This window comes from Diadema antillarum, unplaced genomic scaffold (assembly GCF_040938485.1).
Source record: "Diadema antillarum isolate AM-2024a unplaced genomic scaffold, OU_Dant_1.0 scf00000113, whole genome shotgun sequence".
Lineage (NCBI taxonomy): Eukaryota > Metazoa > Echinodermata > Echinoidea > Diadematoida > Diadematidae > Diadema > Diadema antillarum.
Genome location: NW_027271002.1, coordinates 921205 through 939187, shown reverse-complemented (window position 1 = coordinate 939187; position 17983 = coordinate 921205). Strand labels below are relative to the sequence as shown.

The 17983-nt window shown below is 38.6% G+C and overlaps 1 protein-coding gene across 1 annotated transcript in view; it reads right to left on the bottom strand.

The window, feature by feature from the left end:
* The window catches only part of LOC139719701 (amyloid-beta precursor-like protein), a 90492-nt gene that overhangs the window by 24316 nt on the left and 48193 nt on the right, over positions 1 to 17983 (bottom strand). The window contains exon 2 of the mRNA XM_071631098.1: positions 11496 to 11666. Within this exon, the coding sequence (XP_071487199.1) occupies positions 11496 to 11666 (171 nt within the window). The remainder of the gene's footprint in view (positions 1 to 11495; positions 11667 to 17983) is intronic.

The following is a 17983-nucleotide window of genomic DNA, read 5'->3' as shown; positions in this document are numbered from 1 at the left end:
CTTAACTCTCTTTCTCAACCAAAATTATTTTTTGATCATCTCATTCCTGAAATCAGGACATGTCAAAATGGTATTTCTACTTCTTCAAGATAAGCATGAGTAGTGCTGGAAATTTTGCAACATTCAGTAGAATTAAGTAGATGGAGATGGCACTGGAAATTAGGAGGCTAAATGTGTCAAGCAGATAATGATTTCATGTGACTCTAAACAAAAGGTGTTTGTTCGTTGTTTGTTTGTTCGTTTGTTTATGATAAGGGGGCATCACAATACATTACTTTAAGACCTACTACAGTGACATACTTAGACATCAGAGTGATAATATGAATATGATATTCTAATAGTTTTTGGAATGGTCATTTCATCAACACTGCCCTCTATACAGTGAGTAAAATGAAGCATGACAATGAGATTCAGACATGGCTGTCTCCATTGAACTCCAGGATAAACAGACCATGGTAGGGGCCATGAAGAGACTAGAGCCAAACATACTAGTCTACCTCATACAGACTTTACCGTAATACAAAATTTGGATCTTATGGGGGGGGGGGTGGATTGGTAGATAACACCCATAATACCATGAAGCCAAAATCCCCTCAGCATTGCTAACCAAGATCAGCCTCAGATCTCCATTTTCCCTTCCTCAGATGGTATGAAACCAATCTGGTATTACAGAGTATGTGATGGTGATTTCATCCAAATTGAATTTTGATGATTTCAGTACCATTTTTTCCTCTTTTTTTTTTTCGCTGACAGCACAAACGAATCAATTATGGTAGCAGCAGCAGCATCATTCCTAGATAACTTGACAAACTTTTGTTTGGCGGTTTTCTCATAATAACTGAAAGATTCCTCAACCATTGCAAAAATAGTGGATGGGGCATAGTAACAGAGGAATTGGATATCAAATTGAAAAGTATTATTATTTCAACAACCCCAAACTCACAATTCACAGATTTTGATTGCATTTCTATTTTGTTATTGGGGTGTCTTTAATATGATAATCTACAGGCAATGAAGGGATTCTTTGCAATAATATAGGAGACCTGTCATTTCACAGGGACTAAGAAATGTTTCTACATTTCGTTCTGGTTTTGGTTCAGCAAAGAAGGCTAACCTTTTAAACAGCATTGTAACACTCTGAGGAGTGATAAGGCATAATTCTGGTGGAAATGCATTAGTTTTTACATTTCCTGCCATAAGCATGTGCAGTAAAATTTTGGACAAACAGTATTTTTCATGCAACCTACAGTATTTTGACCCCAAAAAATAGAAAGTACTGCATATAAGTAATAATTGGCATCTCTGTTCTGCCTATGTTCACTGTTTTCACTACTTTGCACTTGTGACTCTGTTCAGTTGAAGAGATGAGGGTTTGTATGATTTCCACAATTAAACATGAAAAGTCAGCTTGACCCATAATGCTTCAAGCTTTAATACATGTGTTATGATCTGCTGATAAGCGAGCCAGATTACAGGGTAATCATAAAACTTGAAGGCATGAACAATTCATAGAGCACAATTCAAACAAAGAAAAACATAGTTCTCTCTGATAGAATAATACCACACACAACCTTAAGAACATGTCTGAATAATAGGCAATAACAATAGTGTATATCCCCAAAGGCAATGCTGTTGCTATACAATAGTGTCAATTCCTTCCGAGCACAATACAATCATGTCCAATCCTGGCTGCAGGAGTTTATACTGTAAACAACCTATACAGAACTTCAGCACTCTAACAATGTTTTTTCGGCAGTCAGACTGCCTCGTTTTCTCAACTCCAACACAACGATACCCTGTGCTGTAAGTTCAATTTCCGGCTTACGGTATAAAAACATGTCTTCATCAAAACAGCACAGAGTTTTATACCCCTGAACATGAGAAATAGGATTAAGTTGTCAAGTTCAGCTAAGGTCATAATGTGATTGACAGCTATTGTTGCAAGATTGATTTTCCACCCAAAAACTGCCAGTTTTGATGTCTTGGTCCGAGGTAAAAATAAGTCATGTTGACTGAGAGAGTGAAGGGCAGACCAAAGTGTTCTTCTGGTGGATCAAGTCTACTGTACATTGATCATACAGCCTTTAGAGGAACAGAAGATCCAAATCAGTCACAAATCATCATGTAACACGACTATCCATCAAAGAACTGTGATTATCTCACAGCTTATCTTTTCATATGGAGGTTAGAGGTGTGACGGGTTGAATGCTTGTATTTTCAGTAGAATCTTTGATTTCAATACTGACCAAATAAGATAGGAAAACAGCTTAAGATTTTCCTTCATCAACTCTTCTTGCAACTGATTTCAAAGTTTAAAGGCATGATTGACCATTTCCAGATGGAGCAAAAACCCAGTATTAGTGCTTTAAAATAGTTCTAAAATGTGAGTTAGGGATAGAAATAACCACTGTAAAAATTTGAATTTGTATAATCGCTATTGTAAAACACACAAAATGTGAATAATAGTTATGATAAAAATGTTTCCAGACTAAACTGTATACAGTTATGGTTTATTGAGAAAAATACTGATATCTCCACTATATTTTAGGCCTTATTACAAAGATTTTATATGGTAGGATATTTTGTGATACAACAGATCTACACATTGTGCATCAAATGTGATATTTTGAACATTTTTATTAAAATCACTGCTCCCAAATGTAAACAGGACCTTTCAAGTCTAAAAACATGTATCATGTTGGGTATGCTGAGTTTTGATTTGAATGAAAAATGTATTTGGAAGAATGAATGGTGTCATTAGTTTCTTATTGTCTAAAAAGAAATACCAACCTTTACCCCCTCCCCCCCCCCCCCCCCATATCACATCTCAGCCAGGACCTAATCCCTCACACTCAGTATAAAGCATCCAGCAATGTATTCATCCATCTTATGATAACAAACATAATAGAACTGCATCCTATGAAGAAGGTATGAATTCTGGCTGTGACTCTGTCCAAACATGAAATCTCTCACACGTCAGGACAAGATGCTAAACATGTTGATTTCACACCTCCGTGTCGGCATTTCTTTCAGCCCCAAACCACAATCAGACTCTATTCATATCTTGCCTCACTATTCCGTTTACAGTGTGGTAGATACAGGCCGTACAGACCCATGGGGCAGGGACCTATTTTCGTCTTTCAGATTTCCTTGCTTCCCTTCCGTCCCCAGTCAAATCTCTGCTGGATGTAACACCTCTCATGAAATGAAACGTGTCAAGATTATTTGGACAGAACTGGATATCTGACACATTAGCGAACTGGGTGCTGGATTGCCAGCCACCATTCAATCTTGGTAAGGTAACCCTTTCTTTCCGAAGTACCCCCTCGCTTGACATACAATACGCCTAACCTCTCCTGCAGATCGGGTCTGTACCAATTCTTGATTTCCAGGCCCGATGTTTTTAAAACTTTTTTTTTAAGGAATCTGGTTTACGATGTATTCAAGAATTTGAAAAAAAAAAACCAGAAAGAATTCAGGGAGAGATGGGGGCAGCTGTACACCCCTATCACACCGGCCCCCTGGACTCTTAGAGTTCGGTACCTTTAGATTTCAGTCCTTTTGTACGACACAATTCCAATTGTTATATGATCCCGGTCAAGAGACAATATTTCCCATTCAGGTGGTACCTTGGCAAGCCATTAGAACAGTTTGTCTGGCAAGCAGGTTTAAGCCGCACTCAAATAAGGCTGGTTTCGTACAAAGCTTTCTATAATTGGAGCGTCAGGCTTGACTGGTTAGCGAGTGATTACGCAGGGAAGCAGACTACTTCCTAATTCAGGGCACTGGAAGTCTTACATACGTGTGCTCATTATCAAATAAGTCTATCGTCACTAACCGTAAATGATTGGACTCTACAAGCTATAAAAATGGACTACAATTCTAACCTTCCTTCATCTCAAGATAATTACAATCTATTTTAAATCATATGACTTCATATCAAACCTGAATCATTACCCTACATGAAGAGTCACATTCACTGTGGAAAGGATGATAGCTCACATTTTCAGTTAAAAGACATGAACAATAAACTCACAATCTCATCTAGTTACTCTTTGCTAGTCTTGGAGACAGTTTGATTTAGATACTAAAACTGAACATATTCTACCTGGATTCCTTTTAGCACAACTTTCAATATAAAGCTACAAATTAAAAATTTAAAAAAAATATTAATGTTCAAACTAATAATTCAGCTAGTGTCAGGGAACCTAACTTACTGCAGCTTAAGAGGGGTAAGAATAGCTAGAAGGGTTTGATGCTACCAAGTTTCAACTTACCACGTACAGGTGACTGCTACATTGTACATGTAGTTCTGTAGAAATTTCACCCCAAAGGCTACAGGAAGTCACAGAATCCTATTTCTTTGTACAGTATGGCACTAGGATACTTACACAAACAAAACATGTAGGCATACACACATTTATTATGGACCTAAGCTTTGGTTCTGTCATTTATTCAAATCCATTTGCTCATTATATATCATCGGATTTACTTTTGTAGCTCGTTCCATGTTTTGAATCGTATTTTGACGATTCTGATATCACTTTGTCTAGCAATATATATTATATTTGGTGGTTGTGAAATGAGAGTAATATACAAATCTGAAATCACACTCAAAACATGTACTTTTAAGTGGTAAATTTTCAATTTTCAATGTATTGATAGCAAAGTGAAGACAAGAACCCATAATTACATACAAACAGTCACATGTAAACTAAAACTGGAGTTCAGAGATACATATGATATGGTCAATAAACTAGTTTTCACTCCAGCTAACATTGACAAACTTTCACCACAGTCACGATTCTAAAGCACGGTCACATAGCGCAGGTCATACATCACAGCAGCACACTACCATGCTTGCCGTTCTCATCAAATGCAAATTACTCCCAGAATGGGAGAGAAGAATTAGTATGCGACGAAAGACTTCATCTCAGAAGCACAGAGGCCGACGGTGAGGATGATGTCACATCTTGTTTGGCTTGCCTGAGGCGGCACTACCACGTCTCTTTCGTCCTCTGCTTTCTTAGACTCTCCCGACAAAAGGGGACGTGCGTGCATGGCCATGTACAACTTTCTATGACACAGCTCTTGCATTCTTCAACACTGTCATGAACTTTAGCCATTATATTGCATAAGATGTCTATGGTATCTTCAAGAAGCAAACTTCATAGGTTCAAAGAAAGAAATGCTTTCAACCATGGTTTGACCTGGTACTGCATGTAGTTTACTAAAGTAGACCCTATTCTAACGTCAAGGCACTGCTGTACATTATACTTCATCATTTTCTATCTATTTTTTTTTTTTGGGGGGGGGGGAGATAAATAGATATTATGCATCATTCAGTATGGAATGTACACGTAATTACAGAATTCTTCCCTGAAATTGTGATTTAAAAATATGCATAATTAGTTAACAAATTCTAAACTCAACCTCTACACTCAGTTTATTGAAGTCATCACAGTAAAATGCAGAGCATCTCTTTAGTATGTTATAGGCAAATCAGGAACATCTGTAGCTATTTGAGATTGTAACTGCTTGAGGCACTAAATATGACAATGTTCTCAATTACTGTAAAAGTGGATATTTTCGCGCGACTAATTTTTCGCGCTTGGCCGGTTAAGAAGGGTTTCGCATGTTTTTAATTTCGCGGAACCAAGACACCAAGTACAGGAACATACGGCAAGCAAAAAATTTGCATGCTTTTATTTTGGTGCTAGTGTCTGAGATGCGCGAAAATTTCCACACCCCGAAAATTTCCACTTTTACAGTATTGGCCAGATCTGAGGAAAGATGTCTGGAAGTTCAGACTATGAGGTGTTTTGGTTGAAGCTAAAGAAGGACAGCAGCATGGAGTGAATGCTGTGTCTCAGAGAAGGCCTCAGCATGGTAGGGGGACCATGGCTTGAGGCACTCCAGATTTCACTGCGTCACAGCAAGAGGCATTTTAGCACACTCCCAAAATAGAGGGCACTCTAACCACAAGCTACCCCCAGGTCACTTCGCAAATAGAATAATGACCTCAACATGCCCTATTCACATATTAATCAGGTCTACGACTATAGCTGCACAAAGCACACTGTCCTGTTCATACACAGTGACCCACTGCTAACGGGCAGACTGACTTTACTTAAAGTGACTTGTTTCCACTGCCTTGAAATTCAGGCTGGGAAAAAAAATCTTTAGGACCTCCATTCAAACTTGATTTATTCCAGACAAAAATAGGCTGTATCATCATGCTTTCACTGTTCAAATGAGCATTAAAACGATTTCACTTTTAATTCATTCACAGATGATTAAGTTGATATTGCAGTGACCATCGATTGCCGAGTACATCAACATTAATGTCACTTTATATCTACACCCGTAATGTAATGCATCGTTGATATAGCTTTTAAATCAACTGAATATATTTAAGGCCCTCTGCAGCTCTTTTTCAGTCTTCCATAAAGACTAATAGTAAACAATAATTTGAACTATGAAACAATATGAAAATAAGTCCAATTCTAGAAATTTGGGTATACCAGCACTTTGTATTCAAATCTTGGTTCAAATATTCTGAACACAGAGCCTGTATGCACTCACTGTTTGAAGACATCACTATCTGAAAATGCATGTACTCACTTCTGAACACTGAACAAGCTAGAGGGAAAAGATTCATCTTACATGTACAACTTTGTACTTGTTATTTCACAACCCAGAGCAGGTCAGACTGAGTGTGAGGGAGATGAGATGAAAATTGCTGCTGTCTTCTAGCAAGCGATCAAGCCAATCCGTGTGAGATGAAAAAGGTAATATGTCTCAGATCATTTTCTACAGAAGTGAGACTGCACAGAGCCACTGATGTTTGATTTTGAGGTTTGATTGAAAACGAGAAAATTGTCGCTTTATATCACACTACCTTTCAGATGAATTCAAACTTGACAAGGATCGTTATTATAAATGTTCCTTTACTTTTCTTCTTAAGTCCTTAAATCAAAGCATTCTTACCATTTATCTGAGAAACATTAAGACCATCACTCACAATGATCGTACAGCACAGGATGACAATGATTCAAATACAGCTAGAGATATAAACAACTGTACAATGCAGCTATGAATCCTGCTTCTAGATTGTAACTATCATAGCAGAAGGAGCTGAAGTTAGAATTTGAAGGGGTATGTTTTCATTTAATTGTGTGATCAATGTAGTAACTAAAATCTTCCTTTTCAAAACATTTACACAATTTTCAGCCATTCAAATTCTAGTAGCTGTGATGTTCCTTTTGTCGTGATACAGAATCTATATTTCATTTCCTGCATAATTTGAATGTGATGCAAACACTTCCTGCTATATTCTTTTCCAATATATTGAAAGAAAAAAAGATTGGAAGAAACAAGACAAGACATAACAATCAAGAGGCAATGGGAGATTACTGAAAGAGAACAGAACGCCACTAATTCTTTCTCATAAATATTCATCTTGAAAGGGATGAGATCTGATGTCTTCCTAAAATCATCTTTACTACAGGAAAAAGAATCATGTACATCAGTGTTCTCTGTCTACAAAGGGATCGTGAGTATGGAAACATGAGACCATGTCTGTTTGGAAATTTTGGCTCAAATATTGTGATCGATATTTGCCTACTGGTACTATGCATACAGCCATGAGAAGATCGAGTTACAATGGCTTTAAGTCAGCAAGAAATGGCTCCTAGACTGACACATATTTCAAAACTCTCTTTCGCAGGTGAAATCTGATCCTAGAATGGTCGTACCAAAATGGTCCAAATGAGGAGATTTTCACCATGCCTTGCAGAGATATGATAGGTTAGACCTGACAAGGTTTCGGGTTCACATGTATTTACCCAATGCACTAACAGCCTTGAATTTTTCTTGAGACTCTGGGTGAAATTTTGCTGGAAGGAGTCTGAGGGGCTGGATTTTTCCCTCTTTTCAATTACAAATCTATCATAAAGTAGGAAATAGGAAACACTCTTACAGAGATACAAATCATGTCTTTATCATTTGGCCCTGCCTAGATCAAGTTTACAATGACCACTCAGGGCACAAGTATTAAAGAGGCTGTACAGTTCTGGTTGAGGTGAGGATTTAGCTTTTAATGTTTTGCATGATATTCAGAAACCACTCTATGAGATGTCAAAGAGCATGCAATTCTAAGGGGAATCAAAAGTTTATTTGATGAAAATCAGTTTTGAAATGGCTGAGATATCAAAAAACAAGGTGAAACAAAGAGATCCTAATAAAAGGCGTGGCCTGTCGCCTTTTATTATCATCACTTTTTTGGATATCTCTGCCATTTGAAAACCAATTTTCATCAAATAAATGTTGAATCCTTTTTAATTACATGCTCTTTCATATTTTATAAGAGGTTGCTCATTATCTCACTTAGGAATGTTATGAGCATGAATCCTCACCTCAACCATAACTGTACAGTCCCTTTAAAGACATAATTTATCATTTGCAGATGAAACAAAAACCTGGCATTAGTGCTTTAAAATAGTTCTAAAATGTGAGTTGGGGATAGAAACAACCACTGTAAAAATTTGAATCAGTAAAATTAATGTTAAGTATTGTTAAATATACAACAACAACAAATATGAACAGTAGTTATAATAAAAATGTTTCCAGACTAAACCATCTACAGCTACGATTTAATGAGAAGATATTGATATCTCCTTATATTTTAGGCTTTATTGCAAAAATGTAATATGTTAGGATCTTTTGTGGTAGGACAGACCTACACACATGCATGAAATGTGATATCTTTACAATTTTTGAAATCACTGCTCCCAAAGGTAAACAATACCTCTAACCTCTATGCATGAAATCTTACCTATATTGTCTGGGGAAAACACTTTAAGAGGTTAACATATTACCTTTGATTTTCAATCAAGTTCGGGTTGGCATCCAAGGTTGGTGGTCTTTTAATCATCAAAATTTAGTTACCCATACATTGTACATATCCATCATCTCACAGTGATGTAATTTATAAGCAAAGCAAGGCATTATGTACATGTATGTGAGCATGCACATTGTGTGTGTGTGTGTGTGTGTGTGTTTGTGTAGATGATGTTGTGGGAAAGTTTTTGTTTGTGTTATTGCTTTTTATATCTTATTTTGTCTAATCTTTCATCCTGATTATGATTGATATTCAACAATTCTTTGAATTATTCAGTTGATTTTGGCGTAGCCACATGGGCATGGAATATCTGCCTTACTTTTTGTTGTGAATATCCGAATTGGAAAACAGGCTCATTTACTTTTATATCATTGTATATGTATCGATGGATGAAATAAAAAATATATATATACATCTATGAAAAAAAAAAGTATACTGTTCATAATTGTCTGAGTGTCTGCCTTGTCTCTCTGTCTCTCAATCTGTCTGTTTGTTTGTCTGTTTATTTGTCCATCTATGTCTTGCTGTCTCTCTGTTTGTATGTCTGTATGTCTGTACCAGTGTCTTTGTTTCCCCCATACCCCCCTGAGATCACAAGCTGTATCCTACAAACAGTGCATTCCTCCCTGTAGTGTGGTGGCTCCATAGAGACAGTGATTCAATATCTACAGAAGATGTCTCTCAACAGCCAGCCGCTAGCTGCCATAATCCGTTCAGCTTTGTCTAAATAAACCTTGTCTCTCACGAGGGAGAGGGGGGTACATTCCAGGTTCCCCTCCAAATTAATCTGTTCCATACATGAACCTGGCGGCCTGCGTATAAAGTCTATGGGCATTTTAGAATTCAGTACGGAACATGTTAAGGAGGGGAAAAATTGTGCCCACATATCTTCCTATGGATTATACCAAGAGGTCTTTTCTCTCCCTCAATAATTGATAAGTCAGGTGGATCTACATGTCTCTTGAGGGATTCTTTCATTTCAAAGACTTGCAGCATATTTACTTCTTTCCTTTTCTCTTGATGTCCAAACTTACCTCCTTCTAGTGCTACATTCGCCATATTTCTTTGAAAATATAACTTGTTCTTCTCATACTGAACTAACCTCCCACGCATATGGCACACATCTACATTCTGATCGGAACCAGTCTGTAAAACCTCCGTCTCTTTTTCTTCCTATTCCAGTCCCTGACATATAACGCTGCATTACGTGCTTCCCTGAAAATATCCTCCCCCGTACTATCATTCAGTCTTATTGGTTTCTAAGGCCTACCCTTTTCCAATTACCCAGAATTCAGTCCCGTCATGATTACTATTGACTTTCTCTTCAGTTTAAATCACTAAGATTCTAAAAAGTCAACTCAACATGAATAACCTGATTTTCCGTCTGTCTTCAATTTCATTTCTCCCTCACTACACACTAATACACACAAACATATTAACATGCACATGTACACTACACCCACACACACAAACATATACACACAACACAAAAAAATACACTACACCCACCCACACACACACACACACACACACACACACACACACAACACAAAAAATACACTTCACCCACACACACACACACTCACACAAAAAAACACAAAAAATACACAACACACAACACCCACACACACACACACACACACACACACACACACACACAAATACATGTATACACACAAGAACATACACACACATTATATACAATGTACAATGAATCTATTTCTCTCTTGCTCTCTCTTTTCTCCTCATTCCAATCCTTATGAATATTCATATAAACCTCCTTCTGGACATACACCTCTGTACATGTATGTATCCATCTGGTTTACACAGCTTTCGCCTCCCTAGGCAACCAAATTAGCATGAAATTGTGTGGACCCACGCTAAAATTCAGCCATGAGTCATCCCACCATCTCTGAGTCAGTGGAGAGTTCAATTATTCAGCGAGCCCTGTGTACTTGACGATGCAGGACTGCCGCTATTCACATTCAGGGCAAAATGGGGCGTCTGGTTTCGTAGCAGCGGCAGCGAGCGGCCAGAAAGAGAGAGTCGTTTAGATGGAATTGACTCTGCCGCGGCGCCGTACACGAGACTGTCAGTGCCGTGCCCGCCAATGTACATCACGCCCTTCAGGAATGCACTTACGTGTTAGAATTTATGCATTCCGGCAGAAGAGGGGGAAGAGTTAAAGACTGCTTCTCTATTATTACTATTGCTGCAAGCTTTCTGGGTGACCTTTAGTGGCTGAGGACCAGGGTACATGTCTCCAATATCGGAGTAAATGCTGAATATATTGGCTGACAAAATATCACATACTAGTAGATATGTGTCTCTCTGGGAGTTGGTTTGTACAAAGGGTAAACCCTTTACTTCATTCCTTCTTGGCGCTAGGAAGAGAAAAACACCTTCATGGCATCAACTATCACATCCCAATCTCATCTGGGAGCCAGAATGTTTCCAAATACACATTAATGTGATGACGTTTCAATTCTTCATATTTTTGGTATTTCAAAGCTAAATTCACATGTAATATGAAGCAGAAAATGCATTAAATGACTTATACAAGAGGAAGGTAAAGTTTCAAATCTCGCCTTACCGTTCTGCAATACTTGAGAATCTCCGCGGGGCTAGACGTGAATTCGGCCGATGTGTCTGTCACCCACTGTCCAGAGACCATGTCCGCGTACTTACTGAAGTAGCCTTGCAAGAGCGCCACCCGGAGTTCAACTCTCGAAGAGGAGGGGTCGTAGGATCCTGCAGCCAAAGCCTGAATGAAAACAAAGAAAGATATATTCATTGGTTATTCATGACAACAGCATTTTTCTCAGACTCATTAAGACTCTTTTAAAAGGAGATTTTTAACTATTTGTTATCCACATACCATGTATGTTACCTATTCATTTTAACATTCCAAACTCTGACAAAACACAGCACAACAATGTCAGGAATACATCCACACTACATCCAAATTCTTCACTAAAAAATAAATAAAATGTGATGAATGCTTTAATACTCCTGTTGTACTCTTCAAGAAACAGACAAAGAGTGCTGAATAAAAACATCAAATCTGTCCAAATGTAATGTATTTCAAATGCAATGCCTCATCTCTTCAGAGAAAGTTTTATGTATTTTATTTGTCAACTTGTCCTCTGGCAAATAATGCCTGTTAATGTTTTCTAACTGCCTATAGTGTTTGCTTTACGTTCTTAAATCCTTGTTGAACAGAAGCTCCTCAAAGAAAAATATAAGAGGAAGTTCTGATGATGATTGGAATAGGAACTGAAATCAACCAAGTCATAATTTTGCTTTTTGTGTTATCATGATATCAGCAGGCCCTATGCTACATGAAAGTCTTCCACCAAACCTCAACTGATGAACACAATCAGACTTTACACTCACTTGTTCGAGTGCTCACTAAATACATGTCGGTAGAAATGTGTACCCGTGAAACCACATCACATAAATTCATTGTCACAAGCCTATCCCATGAACTGGTCTGAATCTATGACCATTCTTAAGATGGAGAGAGAGAAAAAAAAAAGATATGTGGAAAATGACCTTGTCATTTTGACTAACATGATAAAAAATCATAAAATTACTATTCAGATAGAATTTCACTTTCATGCAGTGAATTCTGTCACTTACTCTCACAATCAGAAATCTGAAATAAACATTGAGAAGCTCATGAATGCAAATTACACTCATGAAAAAAAAAGAAGACTCAGTTAAAAATTTACATGGTTTATATATTCTGGAAGCTAAAAAACCACAACGTCCACCACATGCAAAGTGAAGAGTTTCTCTTACTCAAAGATTTGTGAGTCGTCAATTCAAATATTGTAGTAAACAGACACAAAATATCAACAGGATTGTCATCAGTAATATATGTAGTGCTACTCCAGACCCCACTCCTTTTCACAGTGGTCAATATCAGTTGTCTGCTCATGTCATTGTATGCTATAATGACACGCACCATGGGTTTGGTGGTCACTGTGCAGGTGATTCTATCGGGGCACCATTAACAGAAAATGAAAATTGCATTCCCTCTGTTGTCAAGGGTACAGGACAGACAAGCTTTTTATCTCAATTAAAATTAGTCTAAGCTCATCATACATTTTATCAATTCTCCTTCTCGGCATCATAGAGCTTCTAGTAATAGTCTTTTTACAGACTCGATTGGAATTATTGATGTTTATCACAATCATAAAGTAGCTGGAAAGTGCTCCCTTTCAGAGGTGTAGATGTGACAGAGCTATACACTGGCAGAAATTGTAATATGTTAAGTCTAACTGACCTTAATCAAACGTCATAAATTATGACAGACTTTACTCGGCAGGGTCTGTTGCTCAAAGACTACTCTCCTCCACCACAGGGAGTTATTACGAATTCATTCCATTCTGCATGCATGACATGCGGCTCTTCATTAGCAATTCCAACTGACTCTATCCCCACATGACGTATAGCCTCTCTCTTCTTACAGACACACAATTTCACTTCCCAGATCAACCCCTCCCCATGTCAAGAAAAAGGGGGAAGAAAAGTTATTTTCGTGATTACAAATGAGGAGAAAGTCCCTCTTATCAGCAAAGAGTCCCATTAGTGGAATCATGCTTGGCACCACACGCCTTACCCCCAACCCCACCCCACCCCATCCCACCCCCTTTGTAGCTGTACACCACTACTAGGATACCATCACCCACCCCTCAACTCAACAGTAATCCCTAAACCACTGCATGCACCAGTGTGAATTATTCACCACTGCACCATACTCAGGCCAACCTAACCCTTTTCAAGGAATGAGGGGGAGAAACCCCACGAAGAACGCCTCTACCATACATCGTTGAGGGGAAAAAAACATTGCAATGAGAAGGGTTGCTATGGCAACAAGAAATTACTGCTCTCACCCACATATATATTTCATCGGCAGGGAGGATTAGTGAGGCTCAAGTGAATATAGATTGAGAGGGAAGCAAAGAGCCTGGGTGTCGTACTGCATCAGGGATCGTCATATCCTTGCTGCTGAAGTGGCCTTCTCTATTTACCAGCTCTCTTTATACCTTCTGTAAAGTAAGATATTTTCGCCGCATGAAATTTTTGACAATTGGAGCCACTGGCCTTTTTCGTGGCATGAAATTTTCACAATTTGCCACTGTCATTCAAGACATATAGTGTACACAAAAACTTTCTCATGCATTTTAATTTCATGAATTTTGGCTCTCGTGAAATTCACAAAATTAATATTCACGTGAACATTTCTGGTTTCACAGTTTTATCCATCTGTTTACATGGTTCTACATCCTTCTACAAAAATCACAGGAATGTCATCATCCCTGCTTTGGAAAGGAAATATTCAATTTCTAAGCAACCAACAAGAGATTGTAATCATTGTTTTATCTTATAAATCATTCATATTTCAACTCTGTGGATTTGAGGTTAAGGGATTGGCCACAAGAGTACAAGGCAAATTCAAAAGTCTGTTCAGTTCTCATTTTACTGTACTCCTAAGCCCTTTTTACACTTGTATTTCTTAACCCTGTACTTTCTCTGACCCACGACTATCGTTAGTCCCATAACAATTTTTTCAGCTTTTTACACTCGCCAATAAATCCCGTACTAAGCTCATGTCCTGGGCCAAGAAGAAAACTGACCTTTTTACACTCGTATTTCTTAGTCCCGTACTTTCCAAACCACATGAATATTCATGATTACGCTGTGTACTGTACAAGTACACGCACGCACCGGCAGCACTTGATTACCTTGTTTCTGATTGGTCAGTGGGGGTCGGACTTCGTCTCCGCCGCTTAGCCCCGGATTATTTTTTCGTTCTGTTTACACTCGCTTGCTTGGCACCGCAATTGCGGGGTTAGCACCGCAATTGCGGCGCTAACCCTGCTATTTGCAGGGCCAGATAGTACGGGATTATCGGTGGGGCTAGCCCACTTTGGCAAAAACAAGTGTAAACAGAAAGTGGGCTAAGGAAAGTCCGGTACCAATGGTGGGGCTAAGGCCCCCCCCCCCCCCCCCCCCCCCCCCCTTAGCCCCACCTTTGGTACGGGACTAAGCAAAAATTTGCAAGTGTAAAAAGCCCTCTAGTCTTGTTTTATCCAAAAACATACTCTTTCCTCTTCTTCATCAAGCACTGATATCACTGCATTAATTACTTGTTTTAAAACAATAGATTCATGATGTCATTCCCAGGTACAGCATACAACAATAAAACAATACAACAATGTTTGGCTCCATTCATTAGTCACAACACCTCTACATACATTATGTACTTGGTAAGTTCAAAGTTTGGGTTAGTCCTACAGGATCACCCTTCAAGACAACAAAGCCAACTTTGATTCTCTTAATGCAGCATATTTCATGGTTTGGAGATTTTTCCAATTTTCACACTCACTGGACTTGGTTAGAATACAGATATATCTTTTGGGGGAAATATCAAGATATTCCTAGAAATACCCTCAGCAAAATACTGAGAAAGTGGAATCCACTGCAACTGACCTGATGCACAAAACAACTGTGCAGTTTTCATTCTTAGAGCACACACAACTTGATTTGACAACTCCAAGAAGCACATTTGTAGTACAAGCCTGGAGAGGGGGGACATTGGGATTTTTAGCCTTCTCCTAGCATTGATAATAAATCTACAGAGTTGTAACTTACAGATGACAGGTACCATAAGAATAAGAATCTTGATATCAATATACAACATGTCAGTCATGATAAGGCAATTCATATAGTAAAAGTTACAAGAATTATGTTTTAAGATACTCTTTCAAAGGCACCTCTTACCAGTTACTATAGACAGTTACAAGAATTATATATTCTTTCGAAGGCACCTCACACTAAATTTACAAGAATTTTGTTTAAAGATATTCTAGAGAATGAACTCTGATGAATCTTTGGATCTCTCTTAAGGACTAGAAATATTTAGTAGTACAGCATCAATGTGGCACAAACGTACCCTGGTTTCTGTGGGTTTTTATAAAGAAGGACCTTATGGGTCACATGGCAGTAAGGATGGCAGAGTTGAAAGGGCCAAGACTTGCTGACCCATTCCAAACCGGTCAGTCATTGTACCATCCATTCATGCAAGAAATCACTGAAGTGGAAATGACCATATAATGCTAAGGTGAAGATAATTACCACGGAAGAAAATGAGGCTTATGATTGACACATCACTACATAGGTATTTGTATAAAACCTTCTTAAGGTCAGCCCCTGCAAATTGCTCTCTTGGAGCTACCCAGGAAAATGAACGCGGCAACACAAGACGACCAATCTACCTTGTCCAGGATTTCAATGAAATTAAAATCAACTCGGCTTCAGAGAGAGCAATCAATGATAATCATCCATTCTTAGTCTCCACTGGGAAGGATGTAACAAAATGAGATGTACGGATCAACAGAGGGCAGGCTTTGATAGAAGGAGAAGATCCTTTGTCTGACCTTCATCACGCCATCATAAAAATTGGTCTCGAAATCTCTAGAGAGAAAAATGGCTGAACTGCGTAATTGCATTCATGGAGTCTGGCGTGCCCAGACGACATTCAACACGGCACAAGGGGAGTACTGGTATTGATTAGAGGCAAATATTCTCACACAGTTCACAAGGATGTGTGCATGTGTACACTGTGTGTGAAGTGTTCGCTACATACATGACGTTCAAACATGTCATTTCAAGCTCTGTTTCTGTGCCTCAGCAAACTGGCGTAATATTCGTGTCTTGGGGAACGGGTGACCTTTTCTTCTTTCTGCCGATGTCTGCTACACACAGGAGGCTTGAAAGGAGAAGAGACTTTTGTAAAGCATCTATACAGATCATAAGCCCCAATAGTCCATGATCATCACCGTTGCCATGGCAACTGTCTCCGCATTACACCACATCATAGAGGATCATGTATTTGAATCACCATCAGTGAGGCCGCAGCCAGTGAATCAGATGGCTGGCTGTATGATGAAAGCCATCATAGAGGCAATGTCCTCCCTTGTCCATTACACACATTTCTTACCATTCCATTTATACCACTATACCATTGCTGAACTCCATGCAGTTCTATTTCTTCAAGGTTCCCCACAATAAACCAGTAGAGATTACTACAATTTGAAGTATAAGTTCATGTTTACTACTCATTCCAAAGCTGTATTTTTTTCAAGGTATCATTTTGTATATATATCGCTTCCCTAGATCAAAATCTAGCCTTCAATAAGAGTTCATTTACAGAGAATTGGTCTGAATTCCTTTAATTTCCAATTGATGCATCACACTAGTTTTTGACCACAAACTTGATGTTACACAGGTGACACAAAATTTGCTCTGTGACTATTACTTTGGTCTTATTTTCTCCTTGAAGGACGTAGGGTTAGGGTTGTAATAGGGTTTCAGGTTTAGTTTGATGAGAAGATGAGGATAAGGGCTAGGGTTATGTGTGTGGGTGGAATTTATGTCTGGCTTAGCATGCAGATATTTCATGGGAGTAACTATCACAGGAGCAAGTGTCATGAACTGTTACACATTCTTGATGTTCTACAAACTTGATGTTGCATCACATGTGTTGCAATGTACTCATTTTATCTATAAACCATGTCATCTCTTTATGACCCCCACCACTACCCCTTGACATTTAACTGAAGAGGTATACCAAACCAATGATCTAGATATGAATCACATCCGACAGTGTCCATCCACTCATACACCATCACTTCACTACACCAGCATCTCTGCTCTCATCCACCACAAGTCTGGCTGCATTGCAACGTGATTGGACCTTGATGAGTAATGCGGCGTCGCTATGGAAACGAGTCATAGTCATGGTGACTAACAAAACACTCAGCTTCAACCTGCACTGAGAAATTCTCACTACTGAGTAATTCTGATTTATTCATTGCCATGATTGTTTAATGCGGATATTAGCCACATTTTTGTAATTGCAATCAAAGTGCTTTCCAGAGGAAGTTTAAGTCTGCCCTTGGGGGTAAAATATAAGTCATTTTGGGAGGCAGAGCAGGACTTTGTGATGAAGTAGATGTTATTCTGGTCTTCATTAATGAGAGAGATAGTAAAAACTGATGGCTCTGCACT